At 46.5% G+C, this 20,855-nt stretch overlaps 1 protein-coding gene across 2 annotated transcripts in view; it reads left to right on the top strand.

The window, feature by feature from the left end:
* The window catches only part of VPS53 (VPS53 subunit of GARP complex), a 48,448-nt gene that overhangs the window by 9,534 nt on the left and 18,059 nt on the right, over window positions 1–20,855 (top strand). The window contains exons 4-13 of one of the 2 annotated variants that reach the window (XM_015889998.3): window positions 264–330; window positions 6,576–6,662; window positions 7,184–7,299; window positions 8,564–8,683; window positions 10,785–10,863; window positions 12,701–12,844; window positions 15,505–15,647; window positions 17,399–17,540; window positions 19,063–19,164; window positions 20,711–20,805. In XM_015889998.3, the coding sequence (XP_015745484.1) occupies window positions 264–330; window positions 6,576–6,662; window positions 7,184–7,299; window positions 8,564–8,683; window positions 10,785–10,863; window positions 12,701–12,844; window positions 15,505–15,647; window positions 17,399–17,540; window positions 19,063–19,164; window positions 20,711–20,805 (1,095 nt within the window). Of the gene's footprint in view, window positions 1–263; window positions 331–6,575; window positions 6,663–7,183; window positions 7,300–8,563; window positions 8,684–10,784; window positions 10,864–12,697; window positions 12,845–15,504; window positions 15,648–17,398; window positions 17,541–19,062; window positions 19,165–20,710; window positions 20,806–20,855 lie in introns of both variants that reach the window. The other variant, XM_007439059.4, reaches the window with a different exon arrangement.

Below are 20,855 nucleotides of genomic sequence, written 5' to 3'. Positions count from 1 at the left end.
GGATTTCACTGATGGGGTGTGATTACTGACATGCATTAAGAGATCATCCCAGTTTCCCTTTTCTGATTAAGTCAGGGTTGTGGAAACAAAACCTGGAACTCACTTCTAATCTTAAAAGTGGCATGCAAGGCAAGAATATTTATTTTGAAGCTTGAAATGTCTCAATTTCTTAGTCCATTAGATTTAAGAATACCTTGGCAACCTTTTTAAAAAAAAATGATGCAGAGAATTATTTTCAGCCTTTTTATCTTTTTCCTTTGCAGACGATTGGATGATAATATTCGGACTGTGGTGAGAGCCCATACCAATGTGGGGCAAGATGGCCGCGAGGTATGCTCTTATCTCTTGAATTAAATAACCTCTGAATTAAAAGTTATAAAGATGATGTACAGGTAGTCCTCGCTTAACAACCACACTACAGACTGGAAAACTGTTTGTTAAGTGGGCTGGTTGTTAAGCGAGTCACCACGTGACTGGAGCTGATTTTACAACCATGTTTACAATGGTCATAAAGCAAATCATCACATTCATTAAGTGAATCAGGTGGCCGTTAAGCAAATCCAGCTTCCCCAATGGACTTTTTTGCTGGAATTCACTTAACAACTGTGTGATTCATTTAATCACCGTGGTTACAGCCATCATAAAAAAGGTTGCAAATCACGATCACGTGACTGCAGGGATGGTATGATGGTTTGCAATGGTCGTAAGTGCAAGTACAGGTCGTAAAGCGCTTTTTGCGAGGCCATTGTAACTTCAAAATGTCATTAAATGAACAGTCATTAAGTGAGGACTACCTGTATTTCTTTTGACCTACTCTGTCCACAGTCCTTACTCATAGGAAGAACTTTGTACATCTTCCCTGTACATCTTCTCTGAATGCTCATATTTTATTTATTTATTTATATTTCAAATGCATTCACCTCCCATCTCACTCAGTGAGCAATTCTGAGTGGTTAGTTGAAGGAGACAAAATATTACTTAAATACAAAATGTGGCAATGCTGTTCAGAGTTCCAGCCTGCCATTTATGGTTGATAATGAATTGGAAAGGCTTGGCCATAATCTGGTCAGGAAGGAAAGGAAAGGAAGGAGAATTCTGGGAGTTGAAGTCCACACATCTTAAAGTTCCCAAGGTTGAGAAACACTGTCTTAGAATAAATCACTCTTTTCTCTAGAGATGGAAATCTTTTCAGGCACCATGATTGACTGCAGTATCTTTTTTCCCAGTCTGTGGGTATTACTAAGGATTGAAAATGTGAAAGCGGTTTCAATCCAAGGTGCAAATTAGAAATCCAGGGTAGCCAGGAACCTAGGAACTCTCTCTCTCTCTCTCTCTCTTTTTTTTAACGTGGCTTTTCCCAGCCAGGTAAACTGCACACGTTTGCACGCCCACGGCCTCGATTCCTAAGTCCCCGGCCTGGCTGCAAATCCCTGGCATTGCAAAGTCGGAAAAAGGATGTTACGAATTTCCTAGCTCCATTCGCTCACGGGTCCGGAGCAGGATCCCGTTACACAGGAAAAGCTCTGGAGTAGCATTTCAGTCTGCCGGGGCATCTCGTTCCCAACCCCCTCCCAAAGAAAGGCGCTGACGAACAGGAAACCCTATCAAAATAATTGCAATTCCTTTCTCCCGGATTGCTATTTCTCTGGGGAAGTGAAAAAGAAGGAACAGGCGGTTCCAATAATAGCATCTTCCCCCATTCACCTCACCTCTCTTCTCCTCCAAAAAGATAACTAATTTGGGTGTGATCACGGAATCGTAGAAATATTCTCTTATCCCCTCTCGCTGCCCCTTTTCGGATGGGCTAGCTGTCAGCCTTCGAGATGCGCTGGATTGCGGGATCTCTCGGCAGCCTGGCGATTGGGGGACGATGGGGTTTGTAGTTTGTAGTCCCCAGGAGGCTCAGAAGTTACCTCTGAAGCTTTCTGGAGGGCACCAGGTTGGAGATGGCTGTAGCAAAGAGGGCCGTTAAGGGTCTTTGTTTAGCGGGGTGAGGATTTGCTTCAGGGTGGATGTTGGAGAGATCTTAATCCAAAGTGTGCAGCAAGTTTAGGGCGGGGTGGGGGAAGCGATGCTCCCGTGGACCCTCCCTTGGCATCCCCCGATTCCCTGCCCTGCCCAGCTTGGAACATTCTCGACAGTTTTTTAACTCGGAGCTAAATCAGCAAAGAACCAACTTGCTGCCTTTTCCTTTTTTTAAAACTCCCAAGCCTATAAGACGGGCTGTCAAACCGTTGCTCCTCCTCGGCGCTTCCCCTGTGCCTTTTTTTCTCTTTCTTTCTCTGTTTTTTTCTCCCTTTCCCCGGTGGGGGGGACCGGTTCGGCTTGCACAACGTCTGCAGGCGACACGCTGAAAGAAGGCGGAAAAAAGCGAGCACCCCCAAACCCGTGTCGCCGGCGGCCCCTTTGGAGGGGGGAGGAAACCTTAGCGGAACATTCCACAGTGGGGCGTAATGTCGGCTCTCCTCTGCCGTTCCAGACGGCGGCCGCGTCTGACGCCTTGGCAGAGGCTGGGAAAACAGATCCCCTTTCGGCTGCGGTTGGCAGGCCCCAGCGCTGTAGCCGATGGTTCCCCCGCCCCACCTGGTTAGCATTTCTCTTCCCTCCAGAGGGGAAACTATCTGAAGGGCTGCCGCTGAATCCCTCGGGCTGGCAGCTGGATCAAGGCCCCGGCCACTTGGTCTCCCACAATGCCCCGTGGAGGAATTCTGGGAAATCGATCCGGCGGGCACCCGGACTCGGTGGCCAGACCTTGACCGAGCCCTGGGGAGGTTGGCTGAGAAATAGCGGGATTTCTGTTGGCTGCTCCTTTCTCGGTGGATTATTGGAATAGCTTAACCCTTTTAACAAGGAGACCCCTTTCTGCAAACTTTCAGCCTCCAGATAGAGCTTTTTCCAGATTTGCAGGTCGGGACGCCCGCCTGGGCACGCCTGCGATGGAGTCACTTGGCTGCATTCGGCAGGATTATTCTGCGGTAAAACTTGAACAGCCTAGTGTTGTTCGCATATGTTGGACTGGGACTCCCATAATCCCTGACTGTTGGCAGTGTTGGGTGGGGGCTGTCGTCCGAAACACATGGGCTGTCTGGGGCTTTGCAACCGACTCCAAGCAGCTGTAGGACAGTCTTGGAAAAAGATGCGACCGCTTTGAAGAGTCGTAGACACCCATGGACTTTCCCGGTTGCCTCCCAGCCACCACGTAGCCCTAGCAGAGGGCATCCGACCGTCCCAGGATGTCGGCTTCGGCCTACGTCTCATGGAGGTTGCCCACCCTCCCTCCCTCCCTGTAACAGGTGGGAGGTTGCACAGTGAAAATTTAGAAAATTTAGAAAAGTAAATGCCTGCCTTGTTCCCTGATGAGCTAGCTTTCTAAGTGCAGGGATTTGCGAGCAGGTTTGGGGGTTACTGCTCCATCTCTTGACGCAAGCTCTGATTTGCAGTCTGAAGAGAAGCCTTTTTCCCCCTGGAAACCCTTTCTCCGTTCAGAGAAACCGCCCAGAGTCAGGTGGCATATAAATGTAATAGATCATCATTATCATCATCACGGCCATCCCTCCATTCTGTTTGGGTGCAGAGTAGCCCCAAATTCCCAGCTGCTACCAAACACCCGTCGGGACGTTCGCCAGCCTCTTTGGAGCAGGGCGGATGGTGTAATCCAAGGCAGCGTTTGCCAAGTAAAGGATTTTAAAGGGATGAAATAGAGCAGGCCGAGCTGCAAATGTGCCAAACAAATATCATCAGGGGAAAAAAAGTTGAGATTAAATGGGCTGCCAGTTGGGGAGAGGATGAGTTCTAAAATGAAAAGTACCAGGTTGATCCTGTCTGGCCTGAGAAGCTAACCAGAGGTACAGCTGCTGCTGGCTGGAGGCTGCCGAGAATCCCAGGATTTTAGGAGAAATTGGGAAACTGAAAAAACTTCCCAGAAGAAAGGAAGTTGCCAAGAAAACGACAGGGACCTGACCCTCGGTTCAAGCGCAGACTGGAGACGTTACCTTATTAACTGCCGTATTTTTAACGATTTGCACATCCTGGCATCTTGGTTAGTGAATGGGGCATGAAAGGGGGGGAAAATATCCTCGTTTTATTTTTTGATTTTTTCACAAACCCGTTGACAAACCTGCTACTGAAAACACAAGTTGGGACATTCCTTTGCTCGCTGTCTCTGAAATCCCTGGTGAGGCTCCCGTTAGCGTGGCCTGAACTGTATTTTGTTTCATGCCCTTATTGCTTTCATAAATCACCGAGTAATAAAACAGCTGCCCCATCAGATTCTAATCCCCCCTTTCATTAAAGCCTCGTTTGATTAAAAGGGTAGCTGGAATCCTCTTGTTTCTTGGCCGGAGGCGCGAGATCTGTTTGAGGACGGTGTGGTTCTGATGGAGGATTTCAGGCTGGTGGCCGGCCAAGATAAAACAAATTTAATTTTTTTGTTCCCTGGAATATAATTTATGATTCCTGCTCCCCAACAAAGACAAGAGGGAGGGAGTCTCTGGGCGTTTTTGCAGTTGCTAAAAACAGCTTGGCCGAGTTTGGATCTCAACTGAAGCCACGGCAAGTTCCACTGTGATTTTTCTATTTATCGAGGAGAGAAGCTGAACCCCGCTGTGCTGAGGACCTAAAAAGGGTCTGAGCAAGAGAGCCTTGCTTTCTCCTCTTCCACCAGGACTCAGATCCCCCTCTCAGAAGCCCCCCAGCAGGACGCGAGCATGAAAACACTTATTTTTCAGGGTTAGATTAGTCCTTGGATGGGAGACCACAAGGAGATCTCAGGGCTGTAGGCTACTTGAGGCAAGATTGCAGAAGAAAGCAGAGGCCAACCCCTTCTGTATTGTTGCCCTGAAAGCTATGTCAATGCATTCAGACATTCCTGGGACTCTAAACAGACTTCACCTTTCACTTGACTCGTTTTTCCCCCGTAACATATTTAAAGGCATACTGATTTGAGCATCCGGGCTGGGGAATTCTGGGAGTTGAAGTCCACACGTCTTCAAGTTGCCAAGTTTGAGAAACCCTGATCTAGTTACGTATGGAGGTTAGTGTGAGCTTCCAATAAACAAACCAGAACAGACCTTCGCATCCAACAGACCAACCTCAGTGGTTGCCAGAAACAAGAAAGGGAGAGGAAACGCGCTTGCTGGAATCGCCCATCCCTAATCGTGGTTAGACGCTGCAACAGCTCTTGGCTTGGCCGCAGGTGTGGAGAAGCGTGGGGTGCATCCAGGAGGGGAGCGCAGCAGCCCCCAGCTGGAGAATTGGGGGGGTGGCGATGGGCGGGGGGGGGTCCCTTTTCCCCTCGGCCTCTCTCGAAGGCTTGAAACTCACAATCCTTTTCTTTTGTCTTAAAAAACAGAAACTTGGCAGCTCTGTGTCTGAGAGTAGCTGTTGAGTGACTGTCTGCAGCTGCCTTTTTCAACATGTGGATGGCAGAGAGATAAATTGAGCCTGGAGATGTTCAGCCTCCTGTGTGTGTGTCTGTGTGTGTGTGTGTGAGAGAGAGAGAGAGAGAGAGAGAGGCATGCTTTTAGCTGCTTCCCTTTGTAACAGAATGCAATAATTTTTTTTCTTTGCTTTAACATCCTTTAAATAGCTGGCAGTCGTCAAGGTTTCTCCCAGCCTGAGCAGCAGATATTCTAGGGGGAAAAAAAATAAAATAAAGGAGAAATAAAACACTGAATCGGCTCTGGAAGAGCTCTCCATTTGGGGCAGTTCCTGGTCTTTTCATTGGCAGCTGGGGCCAAAAGTCAGCCCTGGTCCAGACTCCTCCTGTTTCAGCCATTCCCCGATTCTGGTTTTCCACGTCAAAGAGAAGTGGATTTGAATTTCAGCCCCACTTTGCTGCCATAGCAAACAACTTTGAGGAAAGCTGGCTGTGAAAACGACTTTGGGGGCCTTCTAGCTTCCTTTGCAGGATTGCCCTCGACTCCTACAGTGCTGCTTCTTAAAAACACTTTTTAAAAGTTTTTGCTTTAAGTTTTTCTCACCATTAAGAGCCAAGACACATGAAAGGTCTCACCAGATTTCATTTTGTCGTGGATCGGCAGCTGTATGCCTCCAGATGGTTTGGGCTCCCAATCCCATTATCCACAGCCAGCAACGGATTGCGACCCTGGGAGAGCCAACACAACTGGGCGGCATCCGGTTGCCTATTCATGACGAGTCAGGCTGCTGGCCACCAAGAAAGTGAGCTTCTCAGGGAGACCCATTAATCAGATGTATTGAAAGGAAAAGGAGGATCTGGGAAACTGGATCCGTGTACTTTAGCACCCCGTTTATCAGCAAACACATTAAGACAGGGCCACCATGATCTCTCCAATCCTCTTTCTAACTGTCACTTGCTGTAGGAAAGTTGTTGGGATCCATTTGCCTGATAAAGGAGGAACGCAGAGATGTTTCTGCCCTGCGATATTTTGCAAACCACCATTCCCGTTCCCGGATTCAGAGGGTTCCATTGCGTGGCCCATCGTGGGCTGTGCTTGTGGAATTCTGTGTTCCCATCAAGAGGACTAGACGCTCATATAAATTCAGTTGGTGGTCTCCTCGTTGCTCAATACGTTCACCCCTCCTGTCTTCTCCAGGCTCTTGAAGAGGCCCAGAAAGCCATTCAGCAGCTCTTTGGTAAGATTAAAGACATTAAGGATAAAGCGGAAAAATCGGAGCAGATGGTGAGTGCTGGGTTTATTGTTTGTCCTTAATACTTAGATCAATAATTCTTGGTTACTGTAGGAATGTTGTGAGCTGTTTAGCAATCTGTTGATTGAAGCAAAGATGGGGGTGGGAAAGGAAAGGAAAGGAAAGGAAAGGAAAGGAAAGGAAAGGAAAGGAAAGGAAAGGAAAGGAAAGGAAAACGGAGGAAGGAAGGAAGGAAGGAAGGAAGGAAGGAAGGAAGGAAGGAAGGAAGGAAGGAAGGAAGGAAGGAAGGAAGGAAGGAAGGAAGAAAGAAAGAACAGGCTGATTTGCAGTCTTTCATGTTTAAATGATTTATTAGAAGTTTCTTCTGCTCTGACCTTCTACTTTAACCCCAACATACAGCTTGGGGAGGGGTTGGGCTAGATGACCTCTGAAGTCTCTTCCCTTATTTTGTGGACTGCATTTTCTTCATTTCACCAAAGCCCACAGACAGAATGGGGGCTGTTCTGACTCTTGAATTCTTTGCTAAATATCTGTGCATACCTACATCTGACAGGTTAAAGAAATCACCCGCGATATCAAGCAGCTTGACCACGCTAAACGCCACCTGACCACCTCCATCACAACGCTGAACCATCTCCACATGTTAGCTGGGGGAGTGGATTCGCTGGAGTAAGTTATGTGCTGGGGTGGGACAGGACTGTATTCTGTGCAAACACAGTAAAATATTAGAACGTGGTTTCGGACACTGAATTCATTTTTTCTGAAGATGCTGCCTTTCATGGTAACTAGAGTAAATTTCTAGCCCTCAAAGTGCAGAAGATATCTTTGAATGGATAGTAAAATCAGAGTTGATTTGTTGCTCATAATTGGAAGGCTACTGTTCTTCACAATCAATTAAATGTCTAATTATATGTAGGTTTGCACTTAACACATGGGTGAAGCAAGAATGTATATTTGGTTAAACTCAGGTCAAAGCTGGAGTCAGTGTTTTCAGTATTTTTACACAGATGGGTGGTGTTTTGTTCCTGTATTTTACAGATTATACTCTGCCTTTTGTTCATAAGCACAGAAAACCATAAAGGACAGAAAAGACTCTGGAGATTTATTTACTTATTTATTTAAAACATTTATGTAGCCTTCCATATCAAACTTTGGGCAACTCCCAACCAGCAATTAAAGCAACATCAGTATGCCAATAATACATCCATATATCTATTAAAACCACAAGCATTAAAACCTGGCACCAACGTTAAACTAAGTCGTCTCATCCATCTCACCCAATCCCAGTGCTTGGAGGACAAGCCAGGTCTTCAGGGCTTTTCGGAAGGTTAGGAAGGTGGGGTCCTGCTGGACTTCGGGGAGGGTGTTCCATAGGGCAGGGGCTGCCATGGAAAAGCCATGCTTCCAGGATCCCATAAGATGGCAATGTTTAAGGGAAGGGACTAGGAGCATGCCCACCCTGTCTGATCTGGCAGGACAGGTAGATGTCCTTAGGGAGAGGCGGTCTCGCAGATAACCTGGCCCTGTGCCATGTAGGGCTTTAAAGATAATAACCAGCAGCTTGAATTGTATCCAGAAGGAAATCAGGAGCTAGTACAGCTTGCGCAACAGGGGTGTAATATGGATAAACCTAGGGGCACCCAACACTGCATGCGTCACCATATTCTGGACCAGTTGTAGCTTCCGGGTGGTCCAAGGGCAGCCCCATGTAGAGTGCATTGCAGTAATACAAACAGGAAGTGACCAAGGCACGAGTGACCGTGAGCGAGGCTTCCCAGAATGGGGAGGTTCGCAGGGTTCAGTTGTTAGCGAGTCCATCTGTTGTGGGACCCAGCCCTGGTTTGAGCATGGTGAAAGAGCGAAGCCACCTGGAACCTGGAAGTCACCGGCACCAGCCTCATTCATTCCTCCTCCTTCCTTTCGGTCACCCCAGGGCCATGACCAGGAGGCGGCAGTACGGGGAGCTGGCCAACCTTCTGCAAGGGGTTGTGAACGTGCTGGAACACTTCAACAAATACATGGGGATCCCGCAGATCCGACAGCTTTCGGAAAGGCAAGTAGTTGAGTCTCCCAGGCACAGCTGATGGAGGAAGGTGGGCTCCCAGGATGAAGCGGGGGCTGAATTTTATTATTGAACAGAGGAGCCCCCGCAAAGGAGTTTCATTGGCAGGACTGAAAGCAGTCGTACCTCTCCAAAGGGGCCTGTGGTGCAGATTGAGAAGGACCGTACCACATTGGCTGCAGAACTAGAAACCTTCTTACGGTTTTAAAAAGGGAGTGCATAATTCAAGGGACCAGGGACTGCCCCCCAAAACATTATGTTCTGTGGACATCATTAAAATGTGCAGTTCAATATCACAAGACATGATTTAGGACCAATGGAAGTGAATATGTGTAGCTAAGGGTTGGACTGTGGAGTCCTTGGGTTGTTTTCTTGCAGACGTTTCGTTACCTGCCTAGGTAACATCATCAGTGCTAGAAGGGAGTGGGGTTTGCTCTCTGTTTATGTACAGTAGTTTGCCCTGCCAGTGGGAGTGAGGGTGGGGTTTGGGGTTTTTTTTTGTTGAATCCAAAAATGTGAGGGAATTCCTGGAAGCTTTAATCAGACAAGTCAGCCATCAACAGGCACCTAGAGAGAAACAACATTTACACATTATTCAAAAGAGACAATAAAAAGGAGACAAAAGACCAGAACACCTCCTCACCAGCAATCATCACCCAGATAAGCAGAGATTAACACCAAGATTAACACCAGACAAACAATCAAGCAGTAAACAATATTTTAATCAAGGAACTACCAAGGGGAAAAAAACCCCACCCCTACCCAAACTGGCAGGGCAAGCTACTGTATATAAACAGGGAGCAAGCCCCACTCCCTTCTAGCACTGAAGATGTTACCTAGCTGAGTAACGAAATGTTTGTAAGAAAACAACCAAGCTCAGAGAACCTCAAGGACTCCACGTGGTTTAGTTTAGTTCGGTGTTTCTCAAACTTGGCCACTTTAAGATGTGTGGACTTCAAATCCCAGAATTCCCCAGCCAGCTTGCTGGGGATTGAAGTCCACACGTCTTAAAGTGGCCAAGTTTGAAAAACACTGGTGTAGCTTATTAAAATATACAGCCATAGAGCAAACAAACAGAAGTTTAAAAATCCAGTAAATATTTATTCATGCCTGCAGGAGATACACCTGGAGGAACATTCAGGTCCAAAAACTTCTAATTGTGCTAGCAATGGTACAAAATGTGGCTCCAGGTCTAGAGAAGTCTTCCTCGTTTAGTCGTTAGCCCTTGATTGCTCTAGGAGTTTATCATGAAAGGGGAGTAACTCTGCCCTCTAAACTTGGTAGGTAGGACATTTCGGAAGTGGCTTCCCTCTCTTTGTAAATCAAGACCTAAAATTCTCTGCTTCAGCTTTCTGCAAGCTTCATCCAAACTGTGCGTAGATACCGACAGAAGCGGGACAAGACATAGTGGTGGCTACAAATGGGGAGGGTTGGAAAAGGGGATTGGATGAAGTTATGGAGGACAGATCTATCAAGGGCTGTTGGTCTTGAAGGCTCAGTGGGACCTGTGGGTCAGGAGTAGCATCTGTCGAAAAGGGGAGCAGCATCAGGAGGGGAGCGCATCTGCATCTCAAGCACACAAGCCTCCCCGGAGCATCTGGCGAGAAGCAAGAAGAGTAAACCAGGATAGACCTTGGCAGGTCTGTTCTTACGTGCTTACCTAAAGACAATGATCAAATGCAGGGCGAAGGCGGGGAACTACGTTAATGGTATTCCATTAACTTACTTAAATTTCAGTGGAGTTAAATTCAGTGCTCGTCCCAGCTCCTGTAATTTTTTGGAGCGCAGCTGCACAAAAACAGCCCCTCTGCATCTTAGTCTAACAGCCCGGAGAAAAAAAAAAGCATTTAACTTCTTTTACCCATAGTGCTTGAACTCTTTGTGCTGGCTGGGGAATTCTGGGAGTTGAAGTCCACACATCTTCAAGTTGCTAAGGTTGAGAAACAATGCTTTAGATTAAAGGGCATCAGATCTGCACCTTGATTCCTGGCTTGTCGAGCACCAGTCTTTTGGCTGAGGGCCAGCTCCATCTTTTCTTCTGCAGCCCTTGAGCAAAGCTTTGACAGGGGTATTAATGTTCTCTCTTTGACAGGGTGAAGGCAGCCCAGGACGAGCTCGGGCAACAAATCTTGGCTGATTTTGAAGAGGCGTTTCCCTCTCAAGGCACAAAGGTTTTTTTTTCTAAAAATCCTGATAACTTTTGCTTGCAAAAGCTGCTTATGACAATAAGCAGTTTGCAGGGAAACCTGCGGGACCTTCAACAGAAGAAACGTTTAGGGCAGTGTTTCTCAACCTTGGCAGTTTTAAGAATTGAAGTCCACACATCTTAAAATTGCCAAGGTTGAGAAACACTGGTTTAGGGTGTAGATTTTCACAGCTGGTACCTGTTGGACAGTGTTGGTTTAGTGACCGTGGTCTAAACAACAGATTTCCTGACATTTCGCCGGCAACTGTGGTTGGTGTCGTGCGAGGCAAGGGGGTCTGCTACACATTTTGTGGTGCGGCCCTGTAAATAAGGCCTCCGAAGTTACTAGAGTGTAGCAACGTTTTATACAAGGCACCTGCGTTTCCTGGCTGGCAGCGGAGGTGGGAAAGCCCCATTCTCTGTCGACAGCTTGGAATCTGAGGCTCATAAAAGAAAGCGAAAAGTCTGTTTTCTTCCAACGGCATAGAAATGCCTCTCTTTGCACACCAGCGGAGAGAGGATCAGAGGCATCCTCCTTTTGTTCTGCCACCCCACTGAATCTCCTTTTCTTGACTTGGGTCCAGAATCTTGCCAGCAACCCACCTTTGACCATCCATCTCGCTGCGTCCCCTTCGCCTCCGGTGCGCCTTCCAATAAATCATTCCTGTGTTGTCATTGTCCCCGTCATCATCATTGTTCAGACCGAGCTCTGCCTCCCTGGGGCTGAAGCAGACCAGACATATTCTTGTCAGCCCCCCTCCCTTGGTGGCGGTGAGCCCCCCCTCCAAACCTAAGCAAGTACCATCAGTTTTGTGGCTTCCCCTTCTGAGTCCTGGAGGCTGGAGTTCTGCACCGTGGATTCCTTCCAGAAATCTGAGTCCTTTTTCAGCAGGCATTCCGTCCTGCTGTTGGAGAATAACCAAGTTGGGCCTGATCATGGTTGCAGACTTTGGGAGCATCCACTGAAGTTTTAGGGCCCCGAGGAGAGCTGCAACCTGCTTAAATCAAACTCTGAGCCAGTTTTTGAGCCCTGCTCTGGGCTGGAACAAGGCCGTGAGATTTGGTTGTTTACGCCTTAGCCTGTTCTGCATACTTGGCCAATCATGGTTTATTTTGTAAGCCAGAGTTTAGTAGGATGCCAGCATCCATGACGTCTGCTCAACCTTTCAGCAGACCTGGGTCTTTAATATCCCTTAGCCCTGGACCCTTTTCACGAAAGGAACCAAGCATTGAACCTGGGAGTTTCTCCACACACAGCAGCACTCTATCTGAGCGATGGTGCTTTCATTCAGTAGAGCAAAGTTTCTCGACTTTGGGAACTTGAAGATGCGTGGACTTCAACTCCCAGAATTCCCCAACTAGGCTGGCTGGCTGGGGAATTCTGGGAGTTGAAGTCCACGCATCTTCAAGTTCCCAAGGTTGAGAAACACTGTGTTAGAGGCATCATTTCTGCAAGAGGAGGAGGAGGAGGAGGAGGGAGGAGGAGGAAGAGAAAGAAGAAGAGGAAGAGGAAAAAGAGAAGAGAAATGGAGGAAGATGTTTTAAACCAGTGTTTTTCAAACTTGGCAACTTTAAGATAGTGGACTTCAACTCCCAGAATTCCCCAGCCAGCATGGCTGGCTGGGGAATTCTGGGAGTTGAAGTCCACACGTCTTCAGGTTCCCAAGGTTGAGAGACACTGCAGTAGAGTGTCCAGCAGAAATGGAAAAGGCCCTTTTGGGCCTGCGACTCTGGAGCACCACCACAAGCAGAGCAGATGGCAGCAAAAAACTCATCCGGCTTAATTCTTGTAAATCTCTGGGTTTGTTTGTTTTTCTTAGCAGAGATCTGCTGGCCCCAGCAACGTTCTCCGCGATGCCTGTTTGGTAGCCAACGTCTTAGATCCCCGGATCAAGCAAGAAATCATCAAGAAGTTTATTAAGCAGCACCTCTCAGAGTATCTGGTGCTGTTCCAGGAAAACCAAGACGTGAGTTGGGCTCTGCGGTCCCCTAGGGCTGGGGAGCCTTTGAGGAAGATTCGGAAACCCTTGGCGTCTAGAGCGTGCCCAGCACTTTTCTGCTGTTCACTGAAGCTGTTCACTCTCAGTTTTCAGGCTACTGCTGGAGCCTGGGGAAAAAAAAAATACCTGCCTTAAAGAAACTACTTAATTAAAGTTGTGCAGCAGCTTTTGAAGTTGCTGAAATGTTTTTCCAGTTTGGTGTGGAAACCTGAAAAAAGAGTGGGCTGCTTGAAAGTGCAGCAGACAGATGCTCGACTAGCATGGAGATCAAAGCCTGCGTTTTCTGAATCATGGGGGAACTATGCACAGCTCTTTACTTCCTTCCTTCCATCCCTCTAAATTAAAAATTACGGTACTGAAATATCCTTTTTAGGTTGGGCTGCTTACATTGGGGAACCAAACCTGCTATATTGGTTTCCTGACGCATGCATTTAAATAAAAGAATTGCAAAAGAGTGCTTCACCCAAGCATGAGATTAGTCCTAGGTCAGCCTTTCCCAGCCTGGCACTTTCCAGATAGCATAAGGGGCAGAGGGAAGAACCTTGAGGAACAGGAGGACAAACCGCAACCAAGACAACAGTCAGATAAAAGAGGACTGAGTCCGGGGCAAGAACGTAACTTGAGTAAGTGTCTCAGACTTGACCCTCCCCAGTTCTCACAGGGAGCGAAGAATCACATTCGGGCTGGCAAGATTCTGTTATAATAGCTCTGTAGTAAAAGTAGCATTAGCCGGATGACTTTGGTTTCCCAGTTGGGTCTACCTTGAAGGGCTGGCAAATTCTGGGAATTGCTGTCCCAATGCAACTGCAATCTTCTTTGATGGGGAGGGGATCTAGGAATTGGTCTATAATTTTCAGCTGGACCCATCAGCGAAAGAAGCGCTTCGCATATTCAGGCTGCAAGCAAGTCCTGGGTACACGTAATTGGTCCCCACCCCCAGGGGCATCCACGGGGGGGGAAGATCAAAGACGTTGAGATGGTGGGCACCAAAAGCCCCGCCCCTTTTCTATGTGTATCACATATATCACACATTTAAAAGAGTTGGGGGTTGGTTTACACAGCTATATCCACCATTGTAACTTTTTTGAACCTCCTTGCACCCTGCAAATTCGGCAGGAACATGCTTATTTATTTGCTAAAATTTATGTGGTACTCCCATCAGGACGCTGAGTGGCTCACAGTCTGATACAATAAAATAACAGCGACTGAGCAGGAAGAAAACAACAGTGCCCTAAAAAAACAGCACCGAGACTCAAATTCATAGCAGGAGGATCCCCTCATCACAAATCTACATCCGAGGCTCTCTTAATGGCGTTCTGAAAAATGGGTTGCTTGGGGCAATTCTTCAGAAAAGTGGAGGTTCATCTGATTTCACCCAGAACTCAGAAGAGTTTCCATTTTAGTTCCCAATGTTGGCTGGGGAATTCTGGGAGTTGAAGTCCCCACATCTTAAAGTTTTTCAAGTTTGAAAAACACTGGAGTAAAGAATGGCTAAGGCGTACAGGGTGGAAGGCAGTGAGTCTGAAACCCCCTCTGCCAGAAACCATTTGGGTTTTCACACCCTCCTCTTTTGGGATGATAGCTTTGTGGTTCCTGCTGCTGCTGCTGCCTGTCTCCCTGTCAGCCCTTCGAGGTGGTCCCTACAGGAAACCAAAACCATGAGTACCAATTCTACCTTTATTGTAAGGTCCCAGTAACAGAATCTTGCAAGTCTGAAAGCGCTTCCTCCCTCCCCTGCCTTTATGTTCCAGAGAACTAGAGAGGGTCCAATCTGAGAGACTTTCTCAAATTACATTCCTGCTTTGGACTCAGATTTCTCTTATCAGACCATTGTCTAGACTGTGGCTCTTTCTCCTGTCTCCCAAAGTTATTCTTACAACCCATTATACTTCCATTGGACACATATTCTAGCTTCTGTTCCCTAACCCCTGTGTGAGAGAATGATAGAGCTCTCACGCCCTGTGCTGACTTTCAAATGATAGAAAGGTCAAAATACAAAAATTAAAATAATTTCTATAGTACCATCTTCAGACTGTGTAACTGGTGAATTGAGGATTCAGCCTTTCCCTCCATCCACCTCTTTTGTAAAACCAATGCAAAATAAATCAATCTCACCGGACATAAAGAAAACCAAACCTTATTTTAAAAAATGATAAGATAAAAATATAACACACACTTAATATAAAATATTAAAGTGCAAATATTTGGGGCTGAAGAATATATTGCTTTTGCACTGTTTTAATCCTGTGTTAGCTACCCAGAGTCACAATTTGCAAGTTAGGCAACTAATACTTAAATTTAATTAAAAAAATAAATGTAAGAGCTGATTCTCAGACTGTTAAAAATTCAAGCAACAAGAACCAACTGCCATGTTTCAGTCATGGAGATGTGCATTACGTAGCCTGAAAGGTAGGCTACGTTCACAACAGTTAGTTGTAGAATTTTTGAATGGCTTTGGATTTTTATATGTGTGGAATGATGTTCCCCCAGGGATTTGTATGACTCCCACCCTGACCCCACCCCTTAAAAACCCAAGGGCATTGAGCGTAGGAAGATTTTGATCAACGTGGAGGAGAAGGCTGGCTGAAATCTCCACCCTAAACTCTGCTCCTGCTGTTCTCCATCAGGTTGCTTGGCTAGATAAGATCGACCGGCGTTATGCCTGGATAAAACGCCAGCTGGTAGACTATGAGGAAAAATATGGCCGGATGTTCCCAGCAGAATGGTGCATGACAGAACGAATTGCAGTGGATTTCTGCCATATTACAAGGTGGGGCTCGGAAAAGCTGTTTTTTTTCCACCTCTAGGAATGCTCCTTCTTGGTCCTTTCCACCCACGTCATTAAAAGTCCAAATAACATTTAATTTTAATGCATTTAAATTTAATTTTAAAAGCTGAATTGCACAGGCTGAGATAGGTCCAAAGGGTTCTTCTTTCTGTGTTGTTGCTTGTATTAGTTCTATTTTCTTCTCTCTGTCCAGTTCTTAAAATGTGTTGCTTTACTAATTTCTGCAAGGCAGTCAATCTTAAGGCGCTTTCCCTCCCTCCCGAATGAACACCAGGCTTCCGTGATCTCACGTCATCCTCTGAGTTCAGTCACTAAGTCAATTTATTTCTGGTTTGGCTGCAGAATGTCTGAAATGGCATATGCACGTGCATGCACGCACACAGAGTCTTTCAGTTTGCTAATCTGAAGTTCTTCAGAGCACATGGATGGTCTGTTTTTCCCTTAGATAACTTCTTGCCTCAGCCTGTCTCACAGCTTTCAGTCTTTCAGCTTTCAGCTGAGCTCCCATCTGATTCAGAGGTCCTGAAAGGGGAAAGGAGGCTTGATGGTTTCACAGCCCTTCCCCTAAAAGCAATTCTCCCAAGTAGAATGTGTTTTGGGGGGAATGAAAGAAATTCACAGGAGCCAGCTGATTCCATTTTAAAATGCAATCAGCCTTGATCTGGGTTCTTGGGAGGGTGAGTAGACCTTTACAACTCTTCTCGTGCCCGTGGTGTCCCTGCCGACATGAAACAGACAAGAATTCTGCAAGACAGGCAAGGATTTCTCTTCAGCAAGGGATGAATCTTAGCACAAATCCCTAGTCTGCAGTGGTGCGGTTATTTTTCAGCAAATACTTCATAACTGAGATAGAAATTTCTTTCTCTTTTTGGTGCAGTTGGAGGTAATGATAATAATAATAATAATTTATTCAACTTGTACGCTGCCCAACTTTGGTAAGGGGATTTGGGTCACCCCAGAATCTATAGGGGTGTAGGGCAGAGCACTGACTGAATGAATGCCATGCGAGCGTGCTTTTAAACCATTGGCAATTTAGGTTGTATGCCGGTGTGCACCCAAGCAACTTAAAGGAACCAAAGTGCAATTTAATAATTGCGTTTAATTGAAAACCTAAGAGGCTGCTTAGAAGCAGCTGTTCCAAATTTCATCTGTTTACCTGCTGGAAGGATAGTGCATCGATCTTGTAAACAGATTGCTGGGCAAGCTTCCGGGAGGTGCGTTGGCGTAACCCAGTCCACCAACATGCCCGATTGCTCCTTTCTGCAGATGCTGAAATTGGGAGCCGTGCTCTGTCGTTTGTTCTCCAGCAGCCACGCCGCCCAAGTCTAGTGTAATAACTACTTACAGCTGAAATAAAGAGAGAAACAAGTCTGCTTCTGGGTGCTTTCCCTTTGCCAAGAGCTCACCAGCGAATCAACCACGAAAGGGTGGCTTATGATAGTGCCTGTTGCAACTGGGGGCGGGGGGGAGAAATCACTGGATGCGTTCCTGGGGAAGCTGCGGTTCACGGTTGCCGTCTTGCAGGAACACACCCAGAAAGCTAAAATTACCATAAAACAAATCTCACAATCCCACAGCCCCAAAGTAATGGCTGTGAAAGTGGAAATAAGAACCAAGCAATGTGAAGAGGATGAAAAGGTCTGGGGTTTTTAAAGCAGTTCTGTTCCTGAGGCCACAGTCCGGTTGGAACGAGTGCCGCGAGAGGCCCTAAGTTTGCGCCCTTCTCTTCTCAGGATGGAGCTGGGAAAGATCATGCGCGCCCGAGCGAGAGAGATCGAGGTGAAGCTGCTCCTCTTCGCCATCCAGAGGACGACCAACTTTGAAGGACTGCTGGCCAAACGCTTCTCTGGCTCCACGCTGACAGAGACGGTGGTGGTAAGAAAGGGCCCCTCGGTTCGGGAGGCTCCACGCTCCTCCGGCGGAGAGGAGGACCCCTTGCCAGTTGGGGCCCTTGCCCCCCGCCCCCCCGACAATTTTGTGCCCTTCAGTCACTGAGCCAGGAGGCCTTGGGGGAAGAAGAAGGCTTTTCTTCTCATGATCAAAAATCAAAGAGCCATTTCTTTTTCTTTTATAAATTTTTATTGCATTTTAATTAATAACAAAAAGGAAAAAGCATAATAATAATAATAATAATAATAATAATAATACATAAGAAGAAAGAAAACATTAAAAGGTGGTATTACCAAAAAAGTGACAAAAATACAAGAACAAGAGAGGGATCTTTGGAAGAAATGGATCTATCCTACCCTTCTTAGGTCCAGACTTCGGGTTTTAAGACAGAGTTATTTCAGGAAGCTTTCCCCTCCATTTCTTAGGATGCCGTCTTAAACTTCATTCTGATTGCTTTCTCTTGTTTGCATCTTCTGGTTTTCTTTTTCAATTCCTGCTTTTATTGTTAAGTTCTTGCGTGGTTTTAAACGTTACCATGAACATTTTAAATCGTTCTGTTGCGTTCTGGGTGAGCTGCCGAGAGTCTTTTTTTTTTAATTTATTGGATTTATATCCTGCCTTTATTTTATTTATTTTCTTTACAACTCAAGGCAGCATACATAATGTTCCTGTTTCTACACAACCACAACCCTGGGAGGTAGGTTGGGCCGAGAGAGGGACCAGCCCAAAGTCACCCCACCGGCTTCCATGCCTAAGGCGATTCTAAAACCCATAATCTCCCAACTTCTGGCTCATTACCTTTAACCACTACTCCAAGCTGGCTCTCTAGTTATTATCAATAATCGTTAATAAGTTGTTTGGCACCGTTAATGATTTCTAGCACATAAGAAGGGCTCATGCTGTCAGGAGCTCCAGATCTGGTCCCAAAATAATGCTTTCCTCGGGTGGCTCTGGAGGAGAGCAAAGCATGAGTTGGTCTTCAGGGAGAGAATGGTTGCGGTCCACCTGAAGCCACTCCCAGGTGGCAAGATAGGGAAGAAGGAGAGGTGGCCAAGGTGATGCAGAGTCTTGAGGGCTACCTGATGGGAAGGAATGGGTATGGATGTCACACACAGGGGTGCAGCTGCTAAGCTAGAGCAGTGCCCTTTGAGGGACATGAGGGTCCATGTAACACAATATGGTACATGAAGAAAGAAAGACCCCATGTGAAAAGGAGATGCTGGAGGCAGAGAGTTGAAGGACTGAGGCAAAGATTGCCTTGCTTCTCTGAATCTGAAAGTAAGAAATACAGCCCTGATTCCAAGTTCTTCTGCCTAAGAGGAAGAGGAGGGTGATAGCCCACCTCCAAGAGCCATCCTTCAGTTGACCTGTCAAAGTGCATGTGAAATTCTTTGGCCTATCCTAGCTTAAAAAGGATCTGGGGAGCTTAAAACCTTGACTATTTACTTCCAAGAGGAACCAAACCAGAGTCACCTTTTCCCTTCAACTTCCTGTCTTTCTCTGACAGAAAAAGCCCGACCCTCCACCACCCTCCACCAACCCTTTCCTGGAGGATGAATCTGTGCTGGATGAGGATGAAGCCCCGTCTGAAAAGGCTGATGTTGATAAAGTAAGTGCTGGTGTTTCTGAGATTCCATGTTTCTCCCAAACAGGCAGGTGGGCCTTTCCCCCTCTCTCTTCCACACACTGATATGCATTGGACTAGAATTCCCATCATTCCCAGCTGTGCTGGATCCCCTGTGGCTGAGGATGCTATAGCTCTCGGTTCCCTATACAGAGCAAGGGGTTGGAACAGACAGCCTTCACAATGAGTTCTTCCCCTCTCCAGCCCCAGGGTTTCCTCTTTCAGATTTCTTATGTAGTCCTGTGAAAGTTTAGGACAAGAGCACCTTGGACATTGTCTGCTCCAGCCTTCCTCAACCTGATTGATGGACATGGATGTCCAACCTATCTGGAGAGCATTAGGTTAGTGAAGGGTACCCGAGATGTTGAGACAGGGACAGAAGATGGAGGGGAGACATGCTATCTATAGTCAAGTCCCTAAAGGGAAACCGTGGGGCTAAAATGGAGAACATTTTTCCATGGCCACTGAAACTAGGACCAGCAATAAAAAGGATAAGTTGCAGCTAGATTTTGCTTAAATATGAGAAACTTCCTGACAGTCAAATAAGTGGAATAGTGGACTCACAGAGGTTGTGGGCTCTCCATCTCTAGGGTTTCTTAGGAAGAAGCTAGATAGCTACTTCTCAAAGATGAGTTTTCCTGCACATTGCAGAGGATTGGACCAGATGGTCCTTGTAGTCCCTCCCAATTCCACAATTCTGGGTATTGGACAGGAATTGGAAGGATATTGACAGGTTACCCCAGGTTCAGAGAAAGGCAATGAAGGTGATACAGGGACTTGAGAACAGGCCCTTTGTGGACAGGCTGGAGGAAGCGGGGATATTCAGTCTGGAGAAATGAAGGTGGCGAAGCGATGTGATTTCAGTGTGGAGGTCCATAAAGGGAAGCTACAGAGAAGACGGTCAAGAACTCTCTTACATGGACACAGAAACCAGGACCAGAAATAGTGGGTAGAAAAAGTTCCTGAGAGCAAGATCTGCCCAACAGTGGAAGAGCCTAAATATGAAGGTAGTTTCTGGAGGTTTTAGAGAAGAGGTTAGATAGCCCCCTGTCATGGATGGTTTGTTGGTTTTCCTGCACCCTTCAGAGGGTTGGAGCAGATAATCTTTGTGGTTCCCACCAACCCACCAGTTTTATGATTCTGTGGTTGGAGACAGCCTCCAAGTAGGTGAGCTGAAATGGGCTTGGAATAGAAAGAAACTCAGCGTGTCTGATGCTTCAAAGTAAGATTGGCCAGTTGCACATTCTCTCCTCCTCTCATTTTTGTTTCATTTAATATTGCTACCAAAGTCTACTAATTTTCTAGGGACACCCCCTTATTTAAAAACAACGCTTGCCAGATGAATTGCCATCCATTAGAGACTATTAAAGAAAATTGAGGCAAAATCTTCATGACATTACAGAATAAACGTAGCTTATTCATTCATTCATTCATTAGCCCAGGGGAATTAACAAAGTGAAAAGCAAGTTTACACCAAGAGAGTGGAATTCTTTTCCTGAGAATCTGTTTATAATCTTTTTTTTCCCCCTAGCCGCAAAAGCCCAAAGTTCCAAACAATCCATTCCATGGTATCATTTCTAAGTGCTTTGAACCCCATCTGTATGTCTACATTGAATCTCAGGATAGGTGAGTAACAATTATTTGCAAGTTGTTTGCCTTGGTGGGGGGAGAGCAGG

The sequence above is a fragment of the Python bivittatus genome, unplaced genomic scaffold (genome assembly GCF_059951505.1).
Source record: "Python bivittatus isolate LINGU-HERP-01145 unplaced genomic scaffold, Pbiv_v1 ctg000940_np1212, whole genome shotgun sequence".
In the NCBI taxonomy this organism is placed as follows: Eukaryota; Metazoa; Chordata; class Lepidosauria; order Squamata; family Pythonidae; genus Python; species Python bivittatus.
This window is presented reverse-complemented; position numbering and strand designations above follow the sequence as displayed.